Below are 21569 nucleotides of genomic sequence, written 5' to 3'. Positions count from 1 at the left end.
TGCTGCCAGACAACGTCGCCTGTGTTCACAGACGTTTGATTGACACACTGACGTCGGTGACTGACGTGATGTGTTTCCCCAGAAAACACCCCTCCCGCCAGGTGTGAAGTACAGTACGGAGTCATGAACTGGTTAGATTTGTGTGTCTGCATGTGCCTGTACTGTATGTGAGTGCGATGGTCAGTGCAGTGTGAATTTTAAGAGGTGTCCGAGACGGAGAGCAGCAGTTTGAAGGATATGACTCATTACTGGCTCCACAGACCCCTCAGTTTGTACCCGCTCTACCTGCAGACCAAAGACAAGGAACAAATCTATTTAGCTGCCAGGTTTCTTTTCCGCCTGTTCGCCCTGGAACCTTTTTCTCACCTCAACGCCGTGAGGTTGAAATGTGTTGTGTGCAAAATGAACGTGCTTAGTTTAACAGGTTAATGTGACTGCAACAGAGAATATCTGAATCTTTTTTTCTCACAATAGAAATGGGCTGAAAAATATAAGTTCACTGATCTCTTGCTTCATTACAGTAGTATATTTCTTTGGCTTTAAATGAGTGTCCTGTTATGATGTTCCTCAGTGAGCTGTGACACAGAGGCGGGCTCACGGATGGACTCGCACGTTTGAAAGATCAAAATAGCTGAAACCTGATGCACATGAGCCAGACATTAATCTGACTTCTCTCCTGTTTTTGTAGTCTCTTCTCTTCTTTTATTACACAAAAACAACAAGCACACAGGGACTCAACACCACAGCAAAACAGACCCACGGTGAAATCACATGCTCCTCCTGAGTAGATCTGCGGATGAATGCTCCCGTGTGTCAAAGTCGATGAGAAACTGAAATGTTTTCCAACCGAAAATCAAATCCACTGGTGAACTTCTGTCAAGGAAGTTCAAGTTGTCCTCTCTGAATCTGGGCACATGTTTAAGGCGACATTACGTCAGGGGGTGAATGGAAAGTATGTGAATTTTATTTATTTGCATGCAAGTGTGTTTTTTAACATTGATCCATAGGAGGAACAACAGTAAGCACTTAGTGCTTCTTTGGTTTCAAAACATACATAGCAACGCACTGCTACCATAGAGCCCTTTGTTAACATATAGTAGACCCACTCACTGCTCTTCCACAATAACATGAGGGACTTACCCTGCCCTGCCTGCACCCCAGTTTGACTATATCCCCAAGAATGTTGAGAAGAGGAGCAGACATGAGACAAGGGAAGACTAAATATCTGATCTGGTGTTTCAATACATTATAGCACAATAACAAAACTGGGGGAAATTATATTTATGTTTGCGCAATGATTACTACCAAGTTCTGTGTCCACTAACTTAGCAGCTAAATGGAAGCTACAGTGTGTTAACAAATACATGAAGAAAAATAGGCATTACTCCCATTCATTTATTTAAATGGTGAGTGAAATTATAACACTGGTTCTACGCTGTTTTTTATGACAAAATGTGTAAAACTTAAAAAAAGTCTATTGTATATATTAACATCATCTGCATAGTGGTATTGTGTTTTGTGTGTGTGTGTGTGTGGGGGGGCTTTATGGATTAAGGACAGTTCTTATATGTGTTATAGTCCCCCCTAAATGCAACGTGTAAAATATCATGATCTAACTGAGTTTTGCATTCAATCAATGTAAATTCATATTTGGTTTTGTTTTTTTAAATCAGATATTACAAAATAATTACAATATACAGTTTGAATTGTGCCTACATTGTTCATTAAGCGATGGTACGTACATATTCATAAGTAGCTGTGCCAGAGATTATAGAGTTTATCACAGAGTTAGAACTCTTCTTTTTGGAAGGACGGTCTGTCAGGTTTATGGGTAGAGGGCTGAATAAAAAAAAAAGGCATGAAACACAGACAGACATTGAGAGGTAATGAGAAGGGCACAGCAAGAGCAGAAACACGCAAAACTAATTCATATGGGATGAAAACCAATCTTTAAGGAGAGCCACTTCACCTTGAGAACGCCTTGTGGCAACAAAGAGCGCCCACAGCCTCCAGATTATCCTTAATTTCCTGCAGCAGATGGCCTGGCTATGGCACAGCTCAAACAAGTTTTCATTACTTAATTACATATGTTTTCAAAGGGTCAGGAAAAGGTTTGAAATCAGCTATTGAGATCTGCATGGCACAGTAGCATCCCTGCCTATCAAGATGTGAAGAAGAACAGGGAGAACATTACTAAAATAATACAGGGATTGGTGTTTTTCAGAATGTACAAGGGAGATGTGGAAAGTTGGCCTTTTACAGGTTTCCCATTCAATTTTTTTCGCAAACTATTTGTCTCAGTATTTTTAAGCTTTCATTGTTTTACCAGCTGCATGTTGAATATTCCCTTTATATTTTATTTGACATCCTTCACCTACTTCTGTTGATTTAAAGTTCACCATCAGATGACCTCAAATTTGTCTGTACCAGTCTGACAGAATACGATGTTTAGTCAAAAGGATTGTTCTTTACAATTTAATGAGCTTAATTTCTAAAACAAAACGTGAAATGAAATGGCAAGACGTCAAACAACATATGTAGCCTAGTCAAGTTCCTGGCAACAAAACATTTACAATTTAAGAGCAATAACATCGCTGGCAAAGCAAAATATTCCTACTTCATGAGCCAAGTAAGGGCAGGAGTTGGTGATCAAGGAAACCAACATTGCATCCTTTTACAAATATGTTTAGACCATATTTCTGAATTTTAACTTGTTTGCACCACACCTCATGACGATGAGTCGTCAGTCTTGGAAACAGGTAAGTCAATGGGTCATATTTAGACTCCTATCAAGGTTTGTAAGCAGTAGGAAATTCAGCACATGAACCACTTCATGAATGAAATATTAAAACAGAATTTCAAAAAACAAACATTGTTATAGTTTTTTCATTTAATAATGAAAAAAATGTTTTGTTTCAGCAGTGAGTCATCATTGCTGGTTGTTCGACAAGACAAACAAGTTTAACCAAAATACAAGCCACATCGGATCCAGCTCAAGTGTTGGTATAAAAAGGTGATTAACAATGTTTGGCCAGTAACAATCACAATATGGGCCATTTCAAATTGGAAGAATAATCCAGCACAAACATGTAAACATTCTTAGACGCCTCAATAACAAATTGGTTTGTCACGTAAAATCTGTTGCCTGACAACTAATTTTCTAAAGTTTGCTCCCTTCTTTCCATCTCACACGCTCTCAGACAACAAAGGACAGCCTCGTTGGGCGGATTCACCCCTCCGACCCCCCACCACCTCCCACGTCCCAACCCACCCTACTCCACCACAGGCAGCCGCAGGCCCCGTAAATGGCTCCAGACACAAGAACTGTGTCCACCATCTGACAATGATTAGGATGTGGCCTGGCTGAATAGTAGTAGAGACTGCACACTCAATTGCTGCAACACACCTTTATATACAGCAAAACTAAACATGCCACCCACAAGTTTCTAGATTCAGGCAGGAGATGCCAATCAGCAGTGAAGTTATGCACAGCATTCAGGGGGTTTGCACCAAAGAAAACGGAGAAAGATGCAACGGAACAAATAGCCATTAAACAGCTTGGCTTGAAAATCTCACATGTTCCTTTCATTGTACATCAGGTTGACGTAATTGTTTGATTACGGTCTGTCTTCTTTCTATTTTTTCTTCGGTTTAAACACACACACAAACGCACGTCCACACACACACGAACACACTGACTTACATACACTAAGAATATAAGAGACATAGTACAACCTTAACGACAACTAGTTCTTGCCTAACCTACCTTAACCTGGGGACTTGCTTTTTGTCCCCATAAACATGACAAGTCCCCTTAATCGGACCGTGGATTTAGGTCCCCACAACATCGGTAATACATTGACACACACACACACACACACACACACACACACACACACACACACGCACACACACGCACAGACGCACACGGACGCACGCACACGCAATAGGTCTCTTCACCTCTTTCCCACTCCTCCACCCCCAGACATCTGATAGTGATTATAGCACAGCCTCAAAAACACCACTCATTTGACTCTCCATTTCTAAGTGACCTGGTACCACTGACACAATTTGTTAATCTACACATTGAATCACACACATGCACACACACAAACATAGGGCCGTGAAGATTTTGCACAGGCAAAAAGACAGTAGTTGAGGCAAACACACACCTCAATCACACCACCACATGTACTCACTCCCTCCTTCCTCCCCTTATGCCCCCATTTCAGGCAGGACCCTCATCCTGTCTACCCCCTCCCTCCATCTCCAGTCCCCTGGAACAGAACAGTCACGGCTGTGTGCACCGTTGATTAGCTAGAACCTGAACCCAGGGGCAATACTGGAACACTCAGTGTTTCCTTTTAGAGAAAGGGAGTCTCTGACAAGTTGGCCTCCCCCGGCCTATTAATATTAGATAATATTACTATTATCTTTACTATATGTTTTCATATATCTTACATACTAGATTGTTTTACTTTTGCAAGCCTAACATTGGTAAAACTTTCACTGTTGCTGAGATACATTTTCTTTACCTGTCCCAAAGATTCAACAGAGGCGAGAAGAGATGAACAGAAGAATTTAGCTGAGGCACAAGATTCAAAAGTGAGATGAACATGTATGGATGTGTGCAGTTGTCTGGGGCTGTAACTGTGGGTGTTTACGACGTGACTTGAGTGCATGCAGTGTGGTTTGTGTGTGTGTGCATGAGGCTGTTTGTTGTGAGTAATTCTTTAATCCCACAACATGTGCCTGAAACCTTCAACAGATGCCTCTGAAGAATTTGCACACACAAGCAGACACGCAGAAGGAAACACATTGCAATGCTATCATTAGTATCAATCCCAGTGCACTGTGCCGGCTGCAGCTGGTGACGTTTGAACAGGAGATCTGTAGGAGCAAGGTTTAGTGAACAAACAAAAGAATGATTCGGCCTCGATAGTCAGTAAGCTTTCAAAAAGAAACTGTGGTATGATTTACGATGTGTCCAAACATTAAACAAATTCTGATGTTTTGATTTGGCTTAATGGAATCTGAAATATGGCATAATAGATAATTCAACACGGTGAATTAAAAAAAAACAAGCTACCAGGTGACTACAATAGTTTCCATAGGACATTTCTTTTATCTAAACAACGCAATCTAACAGGGAATCATAGGAGTTTTTTGTAAAGTAAAAATGAAATACAAAGTGCAACGCAACACTAGCATCTATCAAAACAACAGTCCAGTGTTAAACAAAATAATTAATCACAAATTAATTTTGAATGAAATTAAGCTCTGTTACTGTGTGTTGCCCTCATTTTCTTCCATTAGTGCATCAAACTTTGAATTTTACAATCTAATTTGCAAAAAACAATTTGAGCAAGATGTAATACATTAGATTGCACATTTTGTTGTAGTTTATCTTAAGCAATTCCAAAACTTACAGCATGCTGACCTGCCTTACACGTCAGTTTCACCTACCCAGCTTCTCATGAAAATGTGAAGGTTTTAGTGGTGACTCATCTGACAAAAGACTGAACCACCTGGCACCTGCTTTACATATTTTAATCCAGGATTGGGCTCTTAACAACAACACCATTGTCGTTCTACCATGTCTTGTGCTGCCATATTCCGAGTGGAAAAGTCACAAAATAACTTGTAAAAGCAAGAATCAGTTGCTGAATATGGCTTACTGCTAGGTAGGAACACAGGGTGGGTGCTGGGTGGATCTTTTTTTTCTTCCCACCTACAGGAAGCTGAGTTGACATGGTTCAGGGGTTTCATCTAGTAAAAACACCGCTCCCAGCATTTCACATTGAATATAAAACTAGTGAGCATGTGGTGTAGGTTTGTGTGTTGTGTGTGTGCGCACACCTGTTTGGTTATGAACGTGAAGTTAAGGATGGAATGAGTTTGTGTGTGTGTGTGTGTGTGTGTGTGTGTGTGTGTGTGTGTGTGTGTGTGTGTGTGTGTGTGTGTGTGTGTGTGTGTGTGTGTGTGTGTGTGTGTGTGTGTGTGTGTGTGTGTGTGTGTGTGTGTGTGGGCAGTAAGAAGCTCATGAAACAAATGATAAATAAAAAAAAGAAGTAGTAAAGGGTTCAGATAGTAGTGCACATAGATTTTGCATTACTGACCTCCTGACGAGTGATGCATCTTGCACAAGGTCACAACATATTGGCAGTGTTACTTATCACTGTGTGAGGCCGACCTGATGTATAATCACATGCCTGATGCTGTTTTGGCAAGGAACCTGCAGTGGCCTGTTAAGGACATTCGGTATCTCGTTATAAATTTCGTTCTCAAGTTGGCTCTCGCTGTCTCCCTGATCTGACACAGCTGATTCAGTATTGGCCATCTGGTCAGCACCGTTCTTTTTTTTATACCAAATAATTAAATCTACAAACAACAGCCCTCCTGCTACAGTGCCTGGCATAATGTGATCTGTAACTGTAACTTTTACCTCTTCCTCCATCTACTTCCTGGTGCTGGTATCCAATTAAACTCATCATTAAAGAAACCATACAGCAGACTACATAGATATCTTGTCCGTGTTCAGCTCATGTGCAGATGCTGTCGATGAACGTATTCCCCCCTGCACATATCAATATGCGGGTTTAATCAGCATTGCACTGTTGCGAAGTACAAGACACAAAGACTCCCAGAGGCATGCTTCAAACTGCAACTGCCTCGTGAGATGGATGTGTATAAATCCACAGGATATGTAAGTGAAGAAACAGGCCCCATCTCGAGATTTGATTTCACATGCACCAGATTCAGAATCTTAGGGGGGGAATTTAATTTTGTATCAATCGGATTTAATTACACCAGAATAATGACTTTGGAAAACACATAGACGAGCCCATCATGAATTTATGTCTCATGAGAAGGTGGTGTCTGCACAGGCAATGTGGACGCAATTTGAGCCAGGAGGGTATCAATGATGTGACACAGAGCAGCACATCTGCAGCAGCGCATTCACTACTGGACTGTGCAGGGCAGTGGACGGCTTCTAGAAAGACAGACAGACTGGGAGGGAGAATAGAAGGAGAAAGAAACGAGTACCAACTTCTGAGTTTGATAATACACATTAAACCTTTTGCCAAAGACACATTTGAACAAATAACAAAAAGCCATTCATCATTCTAGGCCTAAATGCATGTGCGAGAGGGACTATAGGTCAAGTCAGTAAAGACTCCCTTGGTTTGAAAGAATGAAGATAGACAAAGAAAAAGGCTGAAGTCAAAAAGTTCTCATAAAAAAGGCACCTTCGATAACTTTTCAAAGAAGTCTTTACAATTTATTTTCCTACTTAACTTTATTTTCCTGGCAATCTGCCACTTTATGTTTGACCAACTGTGAGTCACCAGCATCTCTGTTCCCCTCATTTACACCTTCACGCCATAGATGCCTGGACGCCAAAGAACTTCAGATTGAAGTCACCTTGATTTTGTCCATCTTATTTTGCTTGGACACATTGGCATGTTGAAATATCCAGTGAAACAGAAATCCTCTACACAGCTACTTTAGAAACAGGAAGTCAAGGTTTTCTGTCGCTCAGTCTGACCTTTAACCTCTCAGACATTCTTAGAAAAAGAATAACTGGCGAGGCTACAACTTGAAGTAATTTCTCTCTGTCTGTCTGCCTCTCTCTCTCCGCACACATGGAAAAGGAGAACTGAACAGTGACACTTGATGCTGATGTCTATCAAGAAGTGTTTTCCACATTTCATCTAAACTAAATAAAATGGATATCCAGGCAAAGTGAGGGGATGTCTAGACCGAGAGACCAAAAGGTGAAGGGACTTCCTGAAACTTAACAATGACACTTGCTCTTAGGCAAATATTTCTCCCGTCACTGATGGAATGGCACCTCAAAGGAGGCACCATGAAAATTGGGGGGCTTGAGTTTGAGGGGCAAGAGGGATGAAATTGTCTCAAAGTGGATCCAGATGTTATCTTTCTCTCCTCAGACCTTTTTATTTTCTCCCCTCAGTCCCCCACTCATCACTCACTGAACTACAGGCCTGGTGATTACTTTGGTTAAGAATGAGCCAAGTCAAACACAAGAAGAGTAGTCAAAAAAAATAAAGATTCGACTCGTAGTTCAACACAATGAGTGAGTTTAAGCATCTCCAGGACTCAACCCGTTTATGTTTGTGATCAGGGAGGCTGTTCCAATTAACAAAACACAGTTGTTTTTTTTCTATTAGTCATTGAAATGTACATAGAGAAATGACTAAAGACCAAAAGAAAATGACAGAGGTGGACATCCAAGCACAGTGATCATATGAAAGGGGTGCAGATGCCAAAAAAGAAGGAAAAGAAACTGAAGAGGAGTGGCTGAGCTGTACGACCTGTGTGGATTAGAGGGCAGTGAAAGAAAACAGCCAAATTATGAGATCAGAAGATGGCTGGTAGTGTGTTTTTACATCCGCCCAATGTAGACACAGGTCTTTGAGCTATTACAGTGAGTCTAATAAATCATAATTTAAACATGTTTTGTACCATCAACCTAAGCTGTTCTCCGTGCAGTGCTGTGGCCAGCAGCTTCACTTTAGTCACAGTAATTTGCTGATTACTGTGATCTCCTTCGGGGTCTTGGAGCTGTCTTCAACAAACGGATGGCTGGAACATTTCAAGTGTTGTTTCTAAAAAGGGTGCTGATGCCACATCATTCAAATAGAAAGAAAATGGAGAACACCGGGGGAGAGGAGTGGCTGAACTGTGCGCCCCGTGAGAATTATAGAGCACAGGGACAGAATAACTCCGTCATGAGATCAGGGGAGGTTGTGTGTTTAAATGTCCACCCTGAGGGGGAGCAGGGGTGTAATGGAGCTGTAGATTCAGATAATGAGACTTTGTGGCGGGATGATTTGGTTCTGAAAAGACAAGCATGGGTATAAATATAAATACACCAAATACATGCATACACAAACTACGATATCACACATGACTCATTCTTCTGACTCATACTCACTATCTCCTACCAAAATGCAGATGCACATGACAGTTACCTACTTTACCCACAAGTACAACCATACAGAGACACAGACTTCATCATCTTTATCTTACTGTCGTGCACAGACCGAAACAAACTGTTCATATATGCATATGACAGCTACCACGAGCCTTCAGCACAGACTTCACTTGCCTCTATCAGTGTCTAACTCATCATTCATCGACAGCCGCATTTAACCCATTGGGCAAATTTCCTGTCAGATGCAATCTCGTCTCTTCAGCTCATTGCCTGCAACAAGTCGCAGGTATATTTTGTCAAATGTAATACACACTGGTAACCCCAAATAATAACAAAATTTACTTTGCCAGGACTACTAACAACATGGTAAAGGCACTGTTAAGAACAAGACGAATCACAAATATAGGACAAGACAATAAGGCTTAGTCAATTACAGTGACATTATAGTGACATCAAAATGCAGCGCTTGGAAGATGGTACATTCAGTGCCACTTAACTGTATATTCATATGTCCAGTAGTAATGCCAGCAGACACTAGACTTGTAGAACAGTGAGAAAATGGTCATTGATGATTAAAATGTACCAATATACTCACTTTTTTAGTTATTCATTTTATGTGAAGTCATTTGATAACACCAATTGTGTAAATTTTGTGATTCTTTCACAGTCAATAAGACTTTGTGTTGTGCAAAAACTTTGAAATTTCAAAAAAAAAATCCCAAACTTGTTCACCTTATACTTGAAATACATTAAAACCACAGAGTAAGGATGACTGATGCCATTGCAGGAAAACTGCAAAACAGATCAAACTGATCTTCAGACATATATATTGTGAGTATTGTATCTGATGTGCAGTAAAAAGAGTGATTTTGAGGCGTGTGTGTGCGCAGATCACACAAACACATTTATGATCTTACTTAAGCAATCACTTTTTTTAAATTATAGACAATTTTGGGAAGTATAATAATAGAATTTGAAATTGTTGTCATAAGAATACGAGGACAGGTTGTTGGAGTGGAACGCAGCATGTTTGCAGAAAAGACGTCCATGTAAAGAATTTATTGGAAGTGGCCATAATTATATTAGGATATACCTGCTCACACCACTGAGAGGAATGGTATCACACTGGGGAAAATGCAAGAAAGAATAAACCCTTGATAAATCTGAACATTTCCAACACGACATCTGCAGTCGGACATGCGAGGGCCGCATAGCCTGTCTGGTGACGGTGACAGCTGACCATATGATGGTGACAGCTGACCATATGATGGTGACATCTGACGTTAAAAAATTAAGAACAATACCCGACCACAACCATAATGACATTAAAATACTCCAAAGGGGGATTCAAGCATGAGAAAGTGAAGTTAACAGAAGTACTTTGTAACTTTAAGCAGAAAATAGGAAGTCTTACAGGAATGTAATTGGCCATGGCTTAGCAAAGATGTTTTGTGTATTAACTGAGGGTTAGAAACTGGTTTATATCTGCATTTTGCATGTTTACCCGTTTTTTTGTTTGGATAATTTTTTACAAAGCGGTGCTGATTCGTTGAAGAGCTGTAGAAGATTAGAGCAGTTTGAGTCAATCTCAGCCCTGAAAACACGTGATCAAGGTGAGCGATTCCTTCTCCTTTGTTGCTCAATTTCTTCAGGTGGACAGAGCCTGAAGATCAAATCATATGGTGATGAATGTTGAGTTTTGTTTTATAATCTTCACAATTTCCTGGCATGTAGAAATTATTTTTAAAACTATCAGTATATCTGTTTCAGAATTAGGGTGAAGATAAACACAGGAACATTTCTATAAATCACATTGACACTATAATTAAGAAAGACTGATCTTTGAGGAGAAGGCCTCAGGCTTAAGGATCTTATCTCTTTTTGGTTGTTATTTCAATCTCTAAGTAGAGCAAACTGGGCATGAGAGAAGTTTAACTCTGGCAAACTACACTCAGGTTCAACTGAACAATAATTTATAGTCTCATTATCAAACATTGCCCTGCTGTCTAATTTATAGTTATTCAGTTTGTCACTATTTGTGTTCACCTGTGTTGATTACACTCACCACATCACCAAAATGAAGTGGTCAGTGTTATCAGATTCAGGGGCATAAATAATTCACATTTTCCAAAGTAAGACACACAGATATTGGGTTTATCTGCAAATTTGCTTTGGCCAATCTGACCCAGTGTCGAAAACAAGGGCTGATACTGACGCACTACTTGAATTCAAAAAAATTGCTTTGGAATGCCGTTTTGATAAGTGCTGTGGTTTACAATGACCTCGTGTTAACTTACACATAACATGAACAACAACAACAGAGTAAAAACAAAAGTCAAATGACGAAGTTATGATTAACTGTGTGGAAACCAACACATGAAAAGAGCCAAATCAGCAGCTGCGACAGAGAAGAAGCTGCTGATCTAAAACACCAACCAAACGTTAACCACATCAACAACGTCTGTTTACGACAAATATAAAAACCTGTTCAGATTCAGCGCAAATACCAACTTGTTGGCGCTCACTGTTCGTTTTTCTCTACTTCTCCCTTCTAAGGAGAACCTGTCACTTGAGGCTAGATTATGATCACTCCTACATCTTAATTTTTTCTTGGTTATTCGGTTATGACAGATTACATTGTTTTCAAAAAGTTCACATCATTATCATAGCATCTTAAAGACGATGGTGCTGGACAAGAGGCTTTTGTTACAAAGACCAGCAGAATGTTTTTATGACGTAAGGTTATTGTATTAGATTATTACCACTCAACACTTTTATACGTCTCTACTTTTTCGTATTCTGCAGTTAATTCTACAAGAAAAGGCAGGCCATTTGATTTATGTCGCTTAATATTGCTACATTAAGTTTATGGAGACCTGAAATGGTGTCCATGGACTTGTAATGACTTGTAATCAATAATTAGTTGTGCGCAGAGGCTGCAAAGTTGAAATACCAGTGAACACCTGGTAGCCTGAAGATGTTTTTTTTAATCTAAAATGTTCTCATACATTATTATCATCTCCTTCAACCTCCCTGCCTCATTTTTATCCAAGTACATTTTTTCACAAGTCATTTTACTTCTACTTGGGTAAAGCTTCTTTTAAGTCACTTTTGACTTGAATACAATTTCCATCCCATAAAAATGATAAGAATAATATTATTATTATTATTAATAAATGAAAGATCTCTGGTATCCCTATCAGTATCAGCAGATATCCAGATTGTGGTATGGAAATCAGAACTGATATGAAGTGGATCGGTGCATCTCTAATTGTTACTCATGGCGTGTAGATTAAGCTCCAGCAATGTGATCTGAATTTGCAGCATTCACTGTCAGACACCTCGTCTCACATCACGAGGTATGAAACTGTTAAGTGACTCAGCTGATCTCTCCCCACACACATATACTCACTTAAGAAAGGAAAATGAGGGAGATGGTCTGTTTCCAGCCGCTATGTGAAACTCAATTACACAGCCAATTGAGAATGTGGCTGTTTCTCAGATTTGTGCGTTCCTGACCTTAATAAGATTGCTGTTCCCAGTGAAGCCTCAACAATTGCATACACTTAGAAGATTGACAGACAAGGAAAACAGTACACACACACATTGATAAGGACGTGCGCGCGCGCACATACACACACACACACACATCTGGAGTGTTTTTATGCATGCTGCTCCCCCGGTGTTACTGCCCCCAGACCCCTCAGATGAGGTGAGGTAAGATCTGGAGCCACAGAATTATGCCATCTGGATATACATTCACACATGCTTGCTCAAGAGCACGCATACACACACATGCAGATATACTCTTGTCATAACCCAGACTGACAAACACCTGGACCTGGTTACTGGACTCGGAGGGAGAGTTGAATACGGCGTGCATGCCTGTGTGTGCATATAAGTGGGGTGTATGGGGAATACTGGGCTGTAGGTTATTCAGTGCTTGAGGCTGTGTTGAGGTTCAATTGAAGTTTTTGAGCCCTTGAATAAAGGGGCTCACTTCACCCAGAATCAAAACTTGAAAATGGGTCATTGCTACTACAATATGTAGACCCAGTCTCCTAGAATACAAATACAAAGGGGGTTTACAACCTGGAGACCCCGCGACTGACGATTAATATAAACAGAATTCATTTAGCAACAAAATCCACATCCGGCGCATTCCATGGAAAAGCTCTGAAGACATAAAGGAACATTCATAAAAGTCACATTTTTCTCATCAATGTGATGACAAGCGTCCATGTAGTTTTACATTTGCAGTTTCTGCTGCTGTATGGTCCAGGTCCTCTTTCTGAAAATAGCTTGTATCAATACCATCATTACCATTACGACTAAACAAACAAATGGCAAGTGTGTTATCAGGTACCCCAGGCACACGCCAACACGTAGTAATCATTCACAAAGACAACAGAGAGACACCTTGGCCCCCACATCACTGCCACTGCCATATTCAAAGAAACACTTTTGTCACTTTTGAGATTTGTTTTCTCTCTCAAATGTAAAGGAAAGTTTTAGTGTAATTAAATTTCAATTAGATTTGCTTTTACATAGCACTGAACATGTAGTAGTATAATGTTCAGTGCTTTGGGTTAATGACAAACTATGGGCTAAGACAGCAATTAGTAATTAGCTTTTTTCTTTTTTCTTTTTTTCTTCTTAGTAACACCTAGAAACAAACTATTCAAACTCTTTCGGCTCTAACTTTTTTTTTTCTTCATTGTCAAACTTTCATTCAAGAGTGACGTTGCTGTACAGTTTCACCTGACGCACGTGCGGCAGATTGTCGACACGCAGCAGACTAAACGAGCCACAACAGTCTGTCGGACGTTCCGGTGACAAGTGATGACAAACAACCCAATGGACACGCGCTTCTACAGGGGAAAGGCTCTTGTTAGTGTCGCCCGACTGCACCTCACGTTTACTCACCGCGGGGGACTTTCTCCTTGTCTTTCTTTCCGGTGGAGAGAAGTTTCCAACCCTCGGTACTCCGGGTACTGATGCCGGGGAAGTCGCTGTGTTCGGACGCAGCAGTCGTCCTCTCTCTCTCTCTCTCTCTCTCTCTCTCTCTCTCTCTCTCTCTCTCTCCCTCTCTCTCTCGCTCCGTACTCGCGCACGCGCACTGCGTCCCTTCACGTGCGTCTCTGGCGCGTGAAGTCGCTCAGCTGTGTGTATGAGGGGCGATTAATGCCACTGGTGTCATTTCTGCTCGTCTCTCAAGCCACTCGCCTACTTAGTGACAGATAAATGATCCCTCTCTTCACACATATTGATTAATCAACTGTATAGTAACCGGAAATTACAAAATGGGAACTGGAGCCTTGTCCGTTGGTTAGAACGAAAGGACTATAGTTTATTCGACAACCGATACATTTATTACATTACGTATCTTTGCAGAGCATGCACAGGTTGACGATCGTTGTAAATTACAACGATCACTGTAATGATCGTTGTAATTTACATTTTACAATTTTCCCTGGCTTTTCTTTTTACTCTAAACTTAACAACAAAGTGCTATGTGAAATGAATAAATGTTGAAATCCCGACGCAGTAATAAGTAGGCTTTTTTTCCATAATTACTGAACAAATATCACACTGACCTCTCTAATGTGATGGTGAGGCATCTGATATCAGATAGTAGTGATGATGAGTTTTAGCTTTAACTACTTGGTCAAATAAATCTTCACTTGTCCTAAAATTTAAATTAGATGGTGGTACATTATAACCAACGATGGGGTTTATAATGGTGCAACTCAAACTCAAAACAGCTCTAGCATTCTACACCTGGATCAACCAGCAAGTTTCATATGACCTGGCTACCTTTTTTCCTGATATGTGTGGTGGGTGGGCCTGTGTGAGTATTTGATTTGTTGTTTTTTTCTTGGGTGGTGATAGAAAGTTAGATTCACATTCACTCTTGTCTAATGCTGTACTGTGTAAGATGTGTGGTGTAATCTCACTGATGACATGAGAACATGTTTCCAAAGATGTACAGTATGTCCTCTACAGTGGACTTGACCCACATAACAACTTTATGGTTTTCATATATTCTCTTACCACCATGGCATCACTCACTTCCTCATTCTAACATGCTCTCCTCCTTTCAGTAGTATCCACTTCACCTCTCTGTTTCTGTATCTCCTTTGACCTTTCTCAGTGGAGTAGAGACATGCAATGAAATCTGCAAAGAACACAGATTAGGGTTAAAAAGTAAAATTTAATAAACAATTCAGATCAGATCAAACAGGTCAGACTGCACTTTTGTTCTTTCTTTTTAACCACATTTAGTTGACAATTTACATTGTATTAACACCTTTTATTCCATACAGTAAAAAAAAGAACGTTTTTGAAATAATTATTTGAAATAACTTAACAGAATTCTGTTGCGAGATGCTCTGCTGTTTAGAAAACAAAAAAACAGTATGTCCATCCATATGGAAAATTAAATATCGCCCAATTGATATTTTGATATTGTTAAGTGACAGTCAAGTGAGCCAACACAGAAGAAACTACTTTGTTGAATCCCTTCACCAGTCCCTGAAAAGCAAAAACCCAGTTACCCAAACACTTAAATACATATTGTGTGATAAGACATTTCATCCCTCTATAAACAAAATAAAATATACAGTTTACTAAATACAGATTATAATATCCATTTTTGACAACGTGTTTTCCTGGAGGCCAGAAAGGACTTCATCTAGAGGACTGAAGCAACCAGAAATCGCAATTAGTAAAACTGATATATGAAATAATATAAGGTAAATAAAAAAATGAATATGACTCATGAAACTATATGGCACTCAGTATAGAACACATATCTTTGCATCTGCTATGTATTTGTGAAAATCAGTCAGTCCACATAGCAAGGAGAAGTACATAGATATACAAATATGGGCTTTTATTTTGTTATACCACTTTTCTTTCACTTCACCTTGCTTTCACAAATGCCTTACTGTCATATTATTATACGTCATATGACAAAATGTAACCTTTTCTTTCGAAAAAGGTGATGTTTAAACAGTGTAAGCAGTTTCACACGACAAATGGAAAAATAAAATGCATGGAATTGATTTTCCCAAAATACAGAGGAGGTTAAAATAATTACACACATTAATCAAAGGCAACAGCTTTAAACATCTTCTCACACATTCCGCCCAGACTTAATTAACAAATTGGTAAACATTGAAGAAAAGATTTTCTTGAACTTTTAATAGCTGTAATTTTATTACAGGGACACAAATATTAATGCAAATGAAAAAAAAATCTTTTATGTCCTGAATGTCCCATACTTTGCTTATTGTATTCATATAGTGGGTATGGCTATATAATTTCACACATTTCTGGTACTCTCTCATGACAATGAGTGACATGTAATTATACAGGATAGAAAATGAATTGTGTCGATCTCGTCACTGTCATGCCCCAAAGAAACTCAAGATTAAACTTTGGATTTAGAAATAAAGACTATTGTCACATAATCTTAAAATCCAGAAGAAAATCAGGTTAAACAGATTGTTCAAAGGTTTTTAATTTTATGAAATTTAATTTTATTGAAAATTGGGCAAAACTGAGAACAGTCATCATTAGCTGCAAGCTTTAATTCTGCCTCTGATAGGGATCATAAGATAAAAGTATCATTATTGCTGGAAAAGTGTTGTTGCATAGACTAACGAGTATTATAGTAAGAGATCTTCTTAATCTATTAAATAACCCACGGCCAAAAAGCAAAGAAAAAAAATGTCAGAGGAGTCCAGGATTTATATTTTCAGTGTATGAGCATGTTTCTTGCAAAGAGGTTTGTCTTTCTTGGAGAAAAATGTGTGGCCTTCCAGCGTGGTACAGCAAACCTATAAAAAGCCAAACGCACACACACAAGCATGCACAAACACACACACACACACACACACACACACACACACACACACACACACATAAACACACAGGTTACATAAGACCCCATAACACCCCATTATGCTAAAACGTTGGATACAAGTGGATATATAAAAAAAAAACATTTCACTATAGAAATCAACTTTTAAAAGAAAATTAACAAAACTTTTACTGATAACTATTTTTGTAATACAAAATCCACCATGGTGAGAAACAAAACATTACACATAATTATCATATTTATAAGCAAATGTGATTTCAGGTAATACGTGCTCGCACTATATGGACTGAATTTACTGATGTGTGTCTCTGACTCTCACTTACAGCACAAACAAAGCAGGTGTCATGCCAGGTGTAACCAAGGGCCTCCAGGAACTTGTCTCCGGCCTCGACGGGGAACTCACATCCATGGCATCCAGTTCCAAACAAACTGTAGAAGTCTTTTCAGCAACAAGGAAAAAAATTTACATGAAGTCAACTGACCATAGGATTACAGTCATAATGGAAAAACCTACTCAAACTTGAGTTCTCTACACAGAGATCATAAAGGTTTACAGTTTACATTACACTCAAACATTTCACCATGTTATCTTACTGATGAAAACAACTTCAAAACAATTTGTGAGATTTGATTTTGACAGAAGTCAATCCAAAATAGCGGTCAAGTTCAGCATCCATCAGGCCAATCGGCGAGGTCAGTGTGGCCAATCAGTTTATAGCTCAAAGTCATCATCGCTCACCTTGTTCACAGTATGGTACTCCATCCTCCAGATGGAAGATGTTGTTTCTGATGGGCTGCTGGCAGCAAGCACACTGAAAGCAGTACACATGCCACGTCTGTTTGAGGGCATTTATCACCTCCTGGGAGCAAATGCAAACAATGAGGTCAGTTGGAGGCATTAGACACTTTGTTAGGAGTGTGTGTGTGTGTGTGTGTGTGTGTGTGTGTGTGTTGGTCACAGTAGCTGGAAAGTCAGATCGACTTTACTGGAAAGTTGAGACGATACAGCAACTTTTGGAGGGATATCACCATGTGACTTCAAGTGCTGGTCAACAATCTATTGGTTTTAATCCCCATTTGATCATAATGTTTACATGTTTTTGTTTGAATGCGCTTTTTTGAATGCACTGTGTGTCAGGAATTCATAACCTTTTATACATCTGACCTTTTAGATATGACTTTTTTTTTCCATGTGGTGCCGCATGATGCATCTTAAAATAGACATACTGCTTGGTTTCCCACCCAAACTGTGAGAACAAGACATGACAGGGGATCAATGGAAAGTTGGTGGGTTGGAGCAAAATGAAGGATTAGGAGCAAGGGAGTGAGAAAACAAGTTAATAAGAAGTCGTAAGCTGGTTGAAGATGTGTGAGAAATAGAGGGTTGAAAGGGATTGAGGCTAAAGAGGTTAGAACATGTGAGGGATGAATGTCAGACCTACTACAAGAGCAGTGATCTCAGCTTCCTGACACTCTGGGTTCGAGCTACACCTGCAGCCTCTGGGCCTCTAAGCCTTATTCTCCTCACACCTGAGCATTTACTGCATTCCTGAGTTGCACTGGTGGTCACAATAGAAGTGTCCTAAACCTACTGCTTAGCTGCACTGGTCCTTGTGTGTATTTCTGGTTGGACTGACTGAGGGCCAGTGCTACATCCACGAATTGTCGAATATGTCTTTGGCCCAGCCATACATTAGGTTTTTAACTAGTGTTGTTTATTGCATCTTTGGGGATGATAAAGGAGATAAAGGGATTTTGCTCTGAAATAGTTAACAGTAGCTCTTTACTAACAATACGGACAATTACAATCATGATTTTAAAAGCAATAACGGAAGAATGGAAAATTGCCCACATAATGTTGGCCACTCTAAAATTTATTTAAGGTTTGGCATCAATTGTGTTAGGCAATATGGTTTTGATTGGGACCGATTCCATAGTAACATAGAGTGACACATTTAAATGTTGGGTGAACTTCTACTTTAACTCCAAGTGAGAAGTGTGACGCTTTAATCACAACCATCAAGAGCTGCTTTTGCATGCATTTTAATATCGAAGGTCAAGTATCTACATTTGTGGCGTTATTTCAAATAATCATGCTCACTTCAAAACCTTAAACCTACAGTCAGTCCGTAGAAATAAAGTGAAGACTAATCTGGGTGTTCCAAGCCAGTCTGTTTCATGAGAACACATTTCAGTGAAGTATTATGGGAAAAGGTGAAAAAAAACAGAAGGACCTAACACAAATAAGGTTTGAAGTTGCTATGTGTGACAGGTTTGTGCTGAATGACACAGTGGAGGACTATCCCTGCTTGTCTCCAATCATTGAGGCTTTTAACCATGTTATCTTTCCCTACACTGTAACGTAACTTTAGCTGTCACCTTCATAATCTTTTACTTTTAATCATTGCACTGTTTGAAAGCAAACAATAGCAGTCGGATGACAATTTGGTAAGTGCGATGTTAACGAGCCATCGCCTCTGCACACAACTCACCCCCAGTATCTTGGTCTGGCAGCGGCTGCATGTTGGAGCGAAGAAGTCTTCATAGCAGTGTTCACAGTAGACACATCCCTGTTCCTCCACGAAGCCTATGTCTGCCAGGGAGGTACGGCAGTGGGCACAGTTAAATTCCTCCTTATGCCATGATTTACCCATTGCTACTAAAAAGGGCCCTCTGAAGAAAAGACAAGCAGAGAATACAGGAGTGAGAATCAACTTTGGATTTGACCAAATGTTGCAAAAACTCCCAACATCAGCAAAAACATTTACCCATAAACATGAGAAACAGGCTAACTATTTTAAGTACTTGTTTCATCATGAAATTATCTAAAAGGCATCTCCTTATAAATGCAAAATATAATAAGAGATTACTTCTGCAAGCAGTATATGGGCATGATATGAAAAAAAAATGATATTATAAAAAATGATTCTATATAATTGTCTGTTCAGTTCCATGATTAAAATGTAAACAATGATATTTATATATATGACAGATCACTTTTTCCTCACCTGATGACCATATTGCAGTGGCCACACATGGGCGTACGAGTCCCTGCAGGAATGTGCTCTGCCATCTGGACCAGGGTGTCTTGATCTTTAGGATGGGGCTGAGGTACAGGTCGGACAGGGATGGGAACCCTTGGGACACTGGTACTGCCGTTACCCTTCATACCGAAAGACGGAAGGATGAAACCGGCCTGTGGACCGTGACCTGTATATATTACGAGACGAATAAAAGTCTATATAAATAACGAGATTGAGAGATAATAATGGGAAAGAGAAATAGATGGAAACTCCAAAAAGTGAGTGGCAGCATCACAAAAGACGTGTACGTATGCATTTTCTTTCCAGGTGGGAAAGTTATTTGACCTCTACCCTCTTTGTCTATATACCCAGCAGGTGTCATGGCGGTGCACGCAGCTGGCTGACTACCTTTGTCACAACCACGGATTCACCACATCAATCTTCAGCAAAACACAGAATATTCCATTCTACCTTAAACACATTCCTCTTGTGCATGTACGTGCATACACATGACCAAGCAAACACACACACACACACACACACACACACCAACACACAGACCACCAAGATATTCCCTCAGTTAAAACCTAAACACCTGGCTAAACATATAGTTCCGCCTTTGATCGCCACACTGTGAATGGAAATGTGTTTTTCTTTGTGCGTCCACGGTGCAGGGAGAGGCTACTTTTGGATTTTGGCTTTACCATTAAATGTCATGTTTGAATGTGTCTATTTGGGCAAAGAGCAGGGTTGGGTTTACTGCATACATTTGATTCAGGAGCTGGTGGGGTAATTATTCAAAACCTCATCATGAAAAATAAAGAGCTTAAGTTGAAACGTGTGTTTGGCCATCCTTGAGGGAGGATAAAATAAATCCTTCCCAACTGTTCGATTGCCTGACCAAAATTCCCTGCAAAAAGTGTGAACATGGAAAATGATTATGCCAGAATGCACTTCACGAGGTTTTATTTTGTATTTGAAGCTGTTGAAGGAATAAGGGAAGCAGGTAAGTGAAGGACGCAGATGACTGCATTAGTGTGTGTCTGAGTGTGTCTGAATGTAGACTATCACACCTTAACAGTGCCTATATTGTTTTACAGTGGACATTAGCAACAAGCCAGCTGCTGGAGTCCTGGTTTCCTCGACTGCTGCTCAAGATTTAAAATGGGTCAGTGGCCTACTGCTGCTGCTGGGGCACCATACGTGTAGCAGTATATTTTCACGATCTTGAGTCCCTGGGTAAGTGACTGCATTTACGATATTTGTTGGGCGGTAGTTACACCAGCAAGAGAAATGGAGGCACGGAGCAGACTTCTGCTCTGGGTTTGGTTATATTCAAAGTTTAAAAAAAACTGAACCCACAGAATGTATTAATTAATAATGCACAGAACTGACACTCAGTCTCAGAATCTAAGAACTGAATGTAGATGGAGTACAGACATTATACCGCAGCTCTGTGGGTTGCCTTCAAAATTTTATTCATAACTATCGATAGGTCCCCTCAGTAAATATTATCCTTCTTAAAGAGTAGAACTGCTGCAAGTGTGACTGAGCAAGGCGCCACAGGCCTTCTCGTCTGCTTAATGGGCTTCCACAGAGGAAAAAGAAGAGAAAAGAAAAAGAAAGTCTGCTATGACCTATTTCACAACACATGTCACGCCTCAACCATGGAAAATAAGCCTCTTTCCCCTTGCTA

General features: G+C 39.9%; 2 protein-coding genes across 5 annotated transcripts in view; both read right to left on the bottom strand.

Moving 5' to 3' along the window:
* The window catches only part of bmpr1ba (bone morphogenetic protein receptor, type IBa), a 65538-nt gene extending 51513 nt beyond the window's left edge, over positions 1-14025 (bottom strand). Inside the window, exon 1 of the mRNA XM_035640893.2 lies at positions 13889-14025. The gene's annotated coding sequence lies outside the window, so the exon portion shown is untranslated. The remainder of the gene's footprint in view (positions 1-13888) is intronic.
* Positions 14026-15162: 1137 nt separating this feature from the next.
* Positions 15163-21569, bottom strand: part of pdlim5a (PDZ and LIM domain 5a) — a 50528-nt gene continuing 44121 nt past the window's right edge. For all 4 annotated transcript variants that reach the window (XM_047329263.1, XM_047329264.1, XM_047329265.1 and 1 more), the window contains 5 exons: positions 19859-20060; positions 19343-19523; positions 17590-17710; positions 17174-17289; positions 15163-16806 (listed from right to left, as the gene is read on the bottom strand). In XM_047329263.1, coding sequence (XP_047185219.1) covers positions 16717-16806; positions 17174-17289; positions 17590-17710; positions 19343-19523; positions 19859-20060 — 710 coding nt within the window. In that variant the 3' untranslated portion in view covers positions 15163-16716. The remainder of the gene's footprint in view (positions 16807-17173; positions 17290-17589; positions 17711-19342; positions 19524-19858; positions 20061-21569) is intronic.

This window comes from Scophthalmus maximus, chromosome 19 (genome assembly GCF_022379125.1).
Source record: "Scophthalmus maximus strain ysfricsl-2021 chromosome 19, ASM2237912v1, whole genome shotgun sequence".
Classification (NCBI taxonomy): domain Eukaryota; kingdom Metazoa; phylum Chordata; class Actinopteri; order Pleuronectiformes; family Scophthalmidae; genus Scophthalmus; species Scophthalmus maximus.
This window is presented reverse-complemented; position numbering and strand designations above follow the sequence as displayed.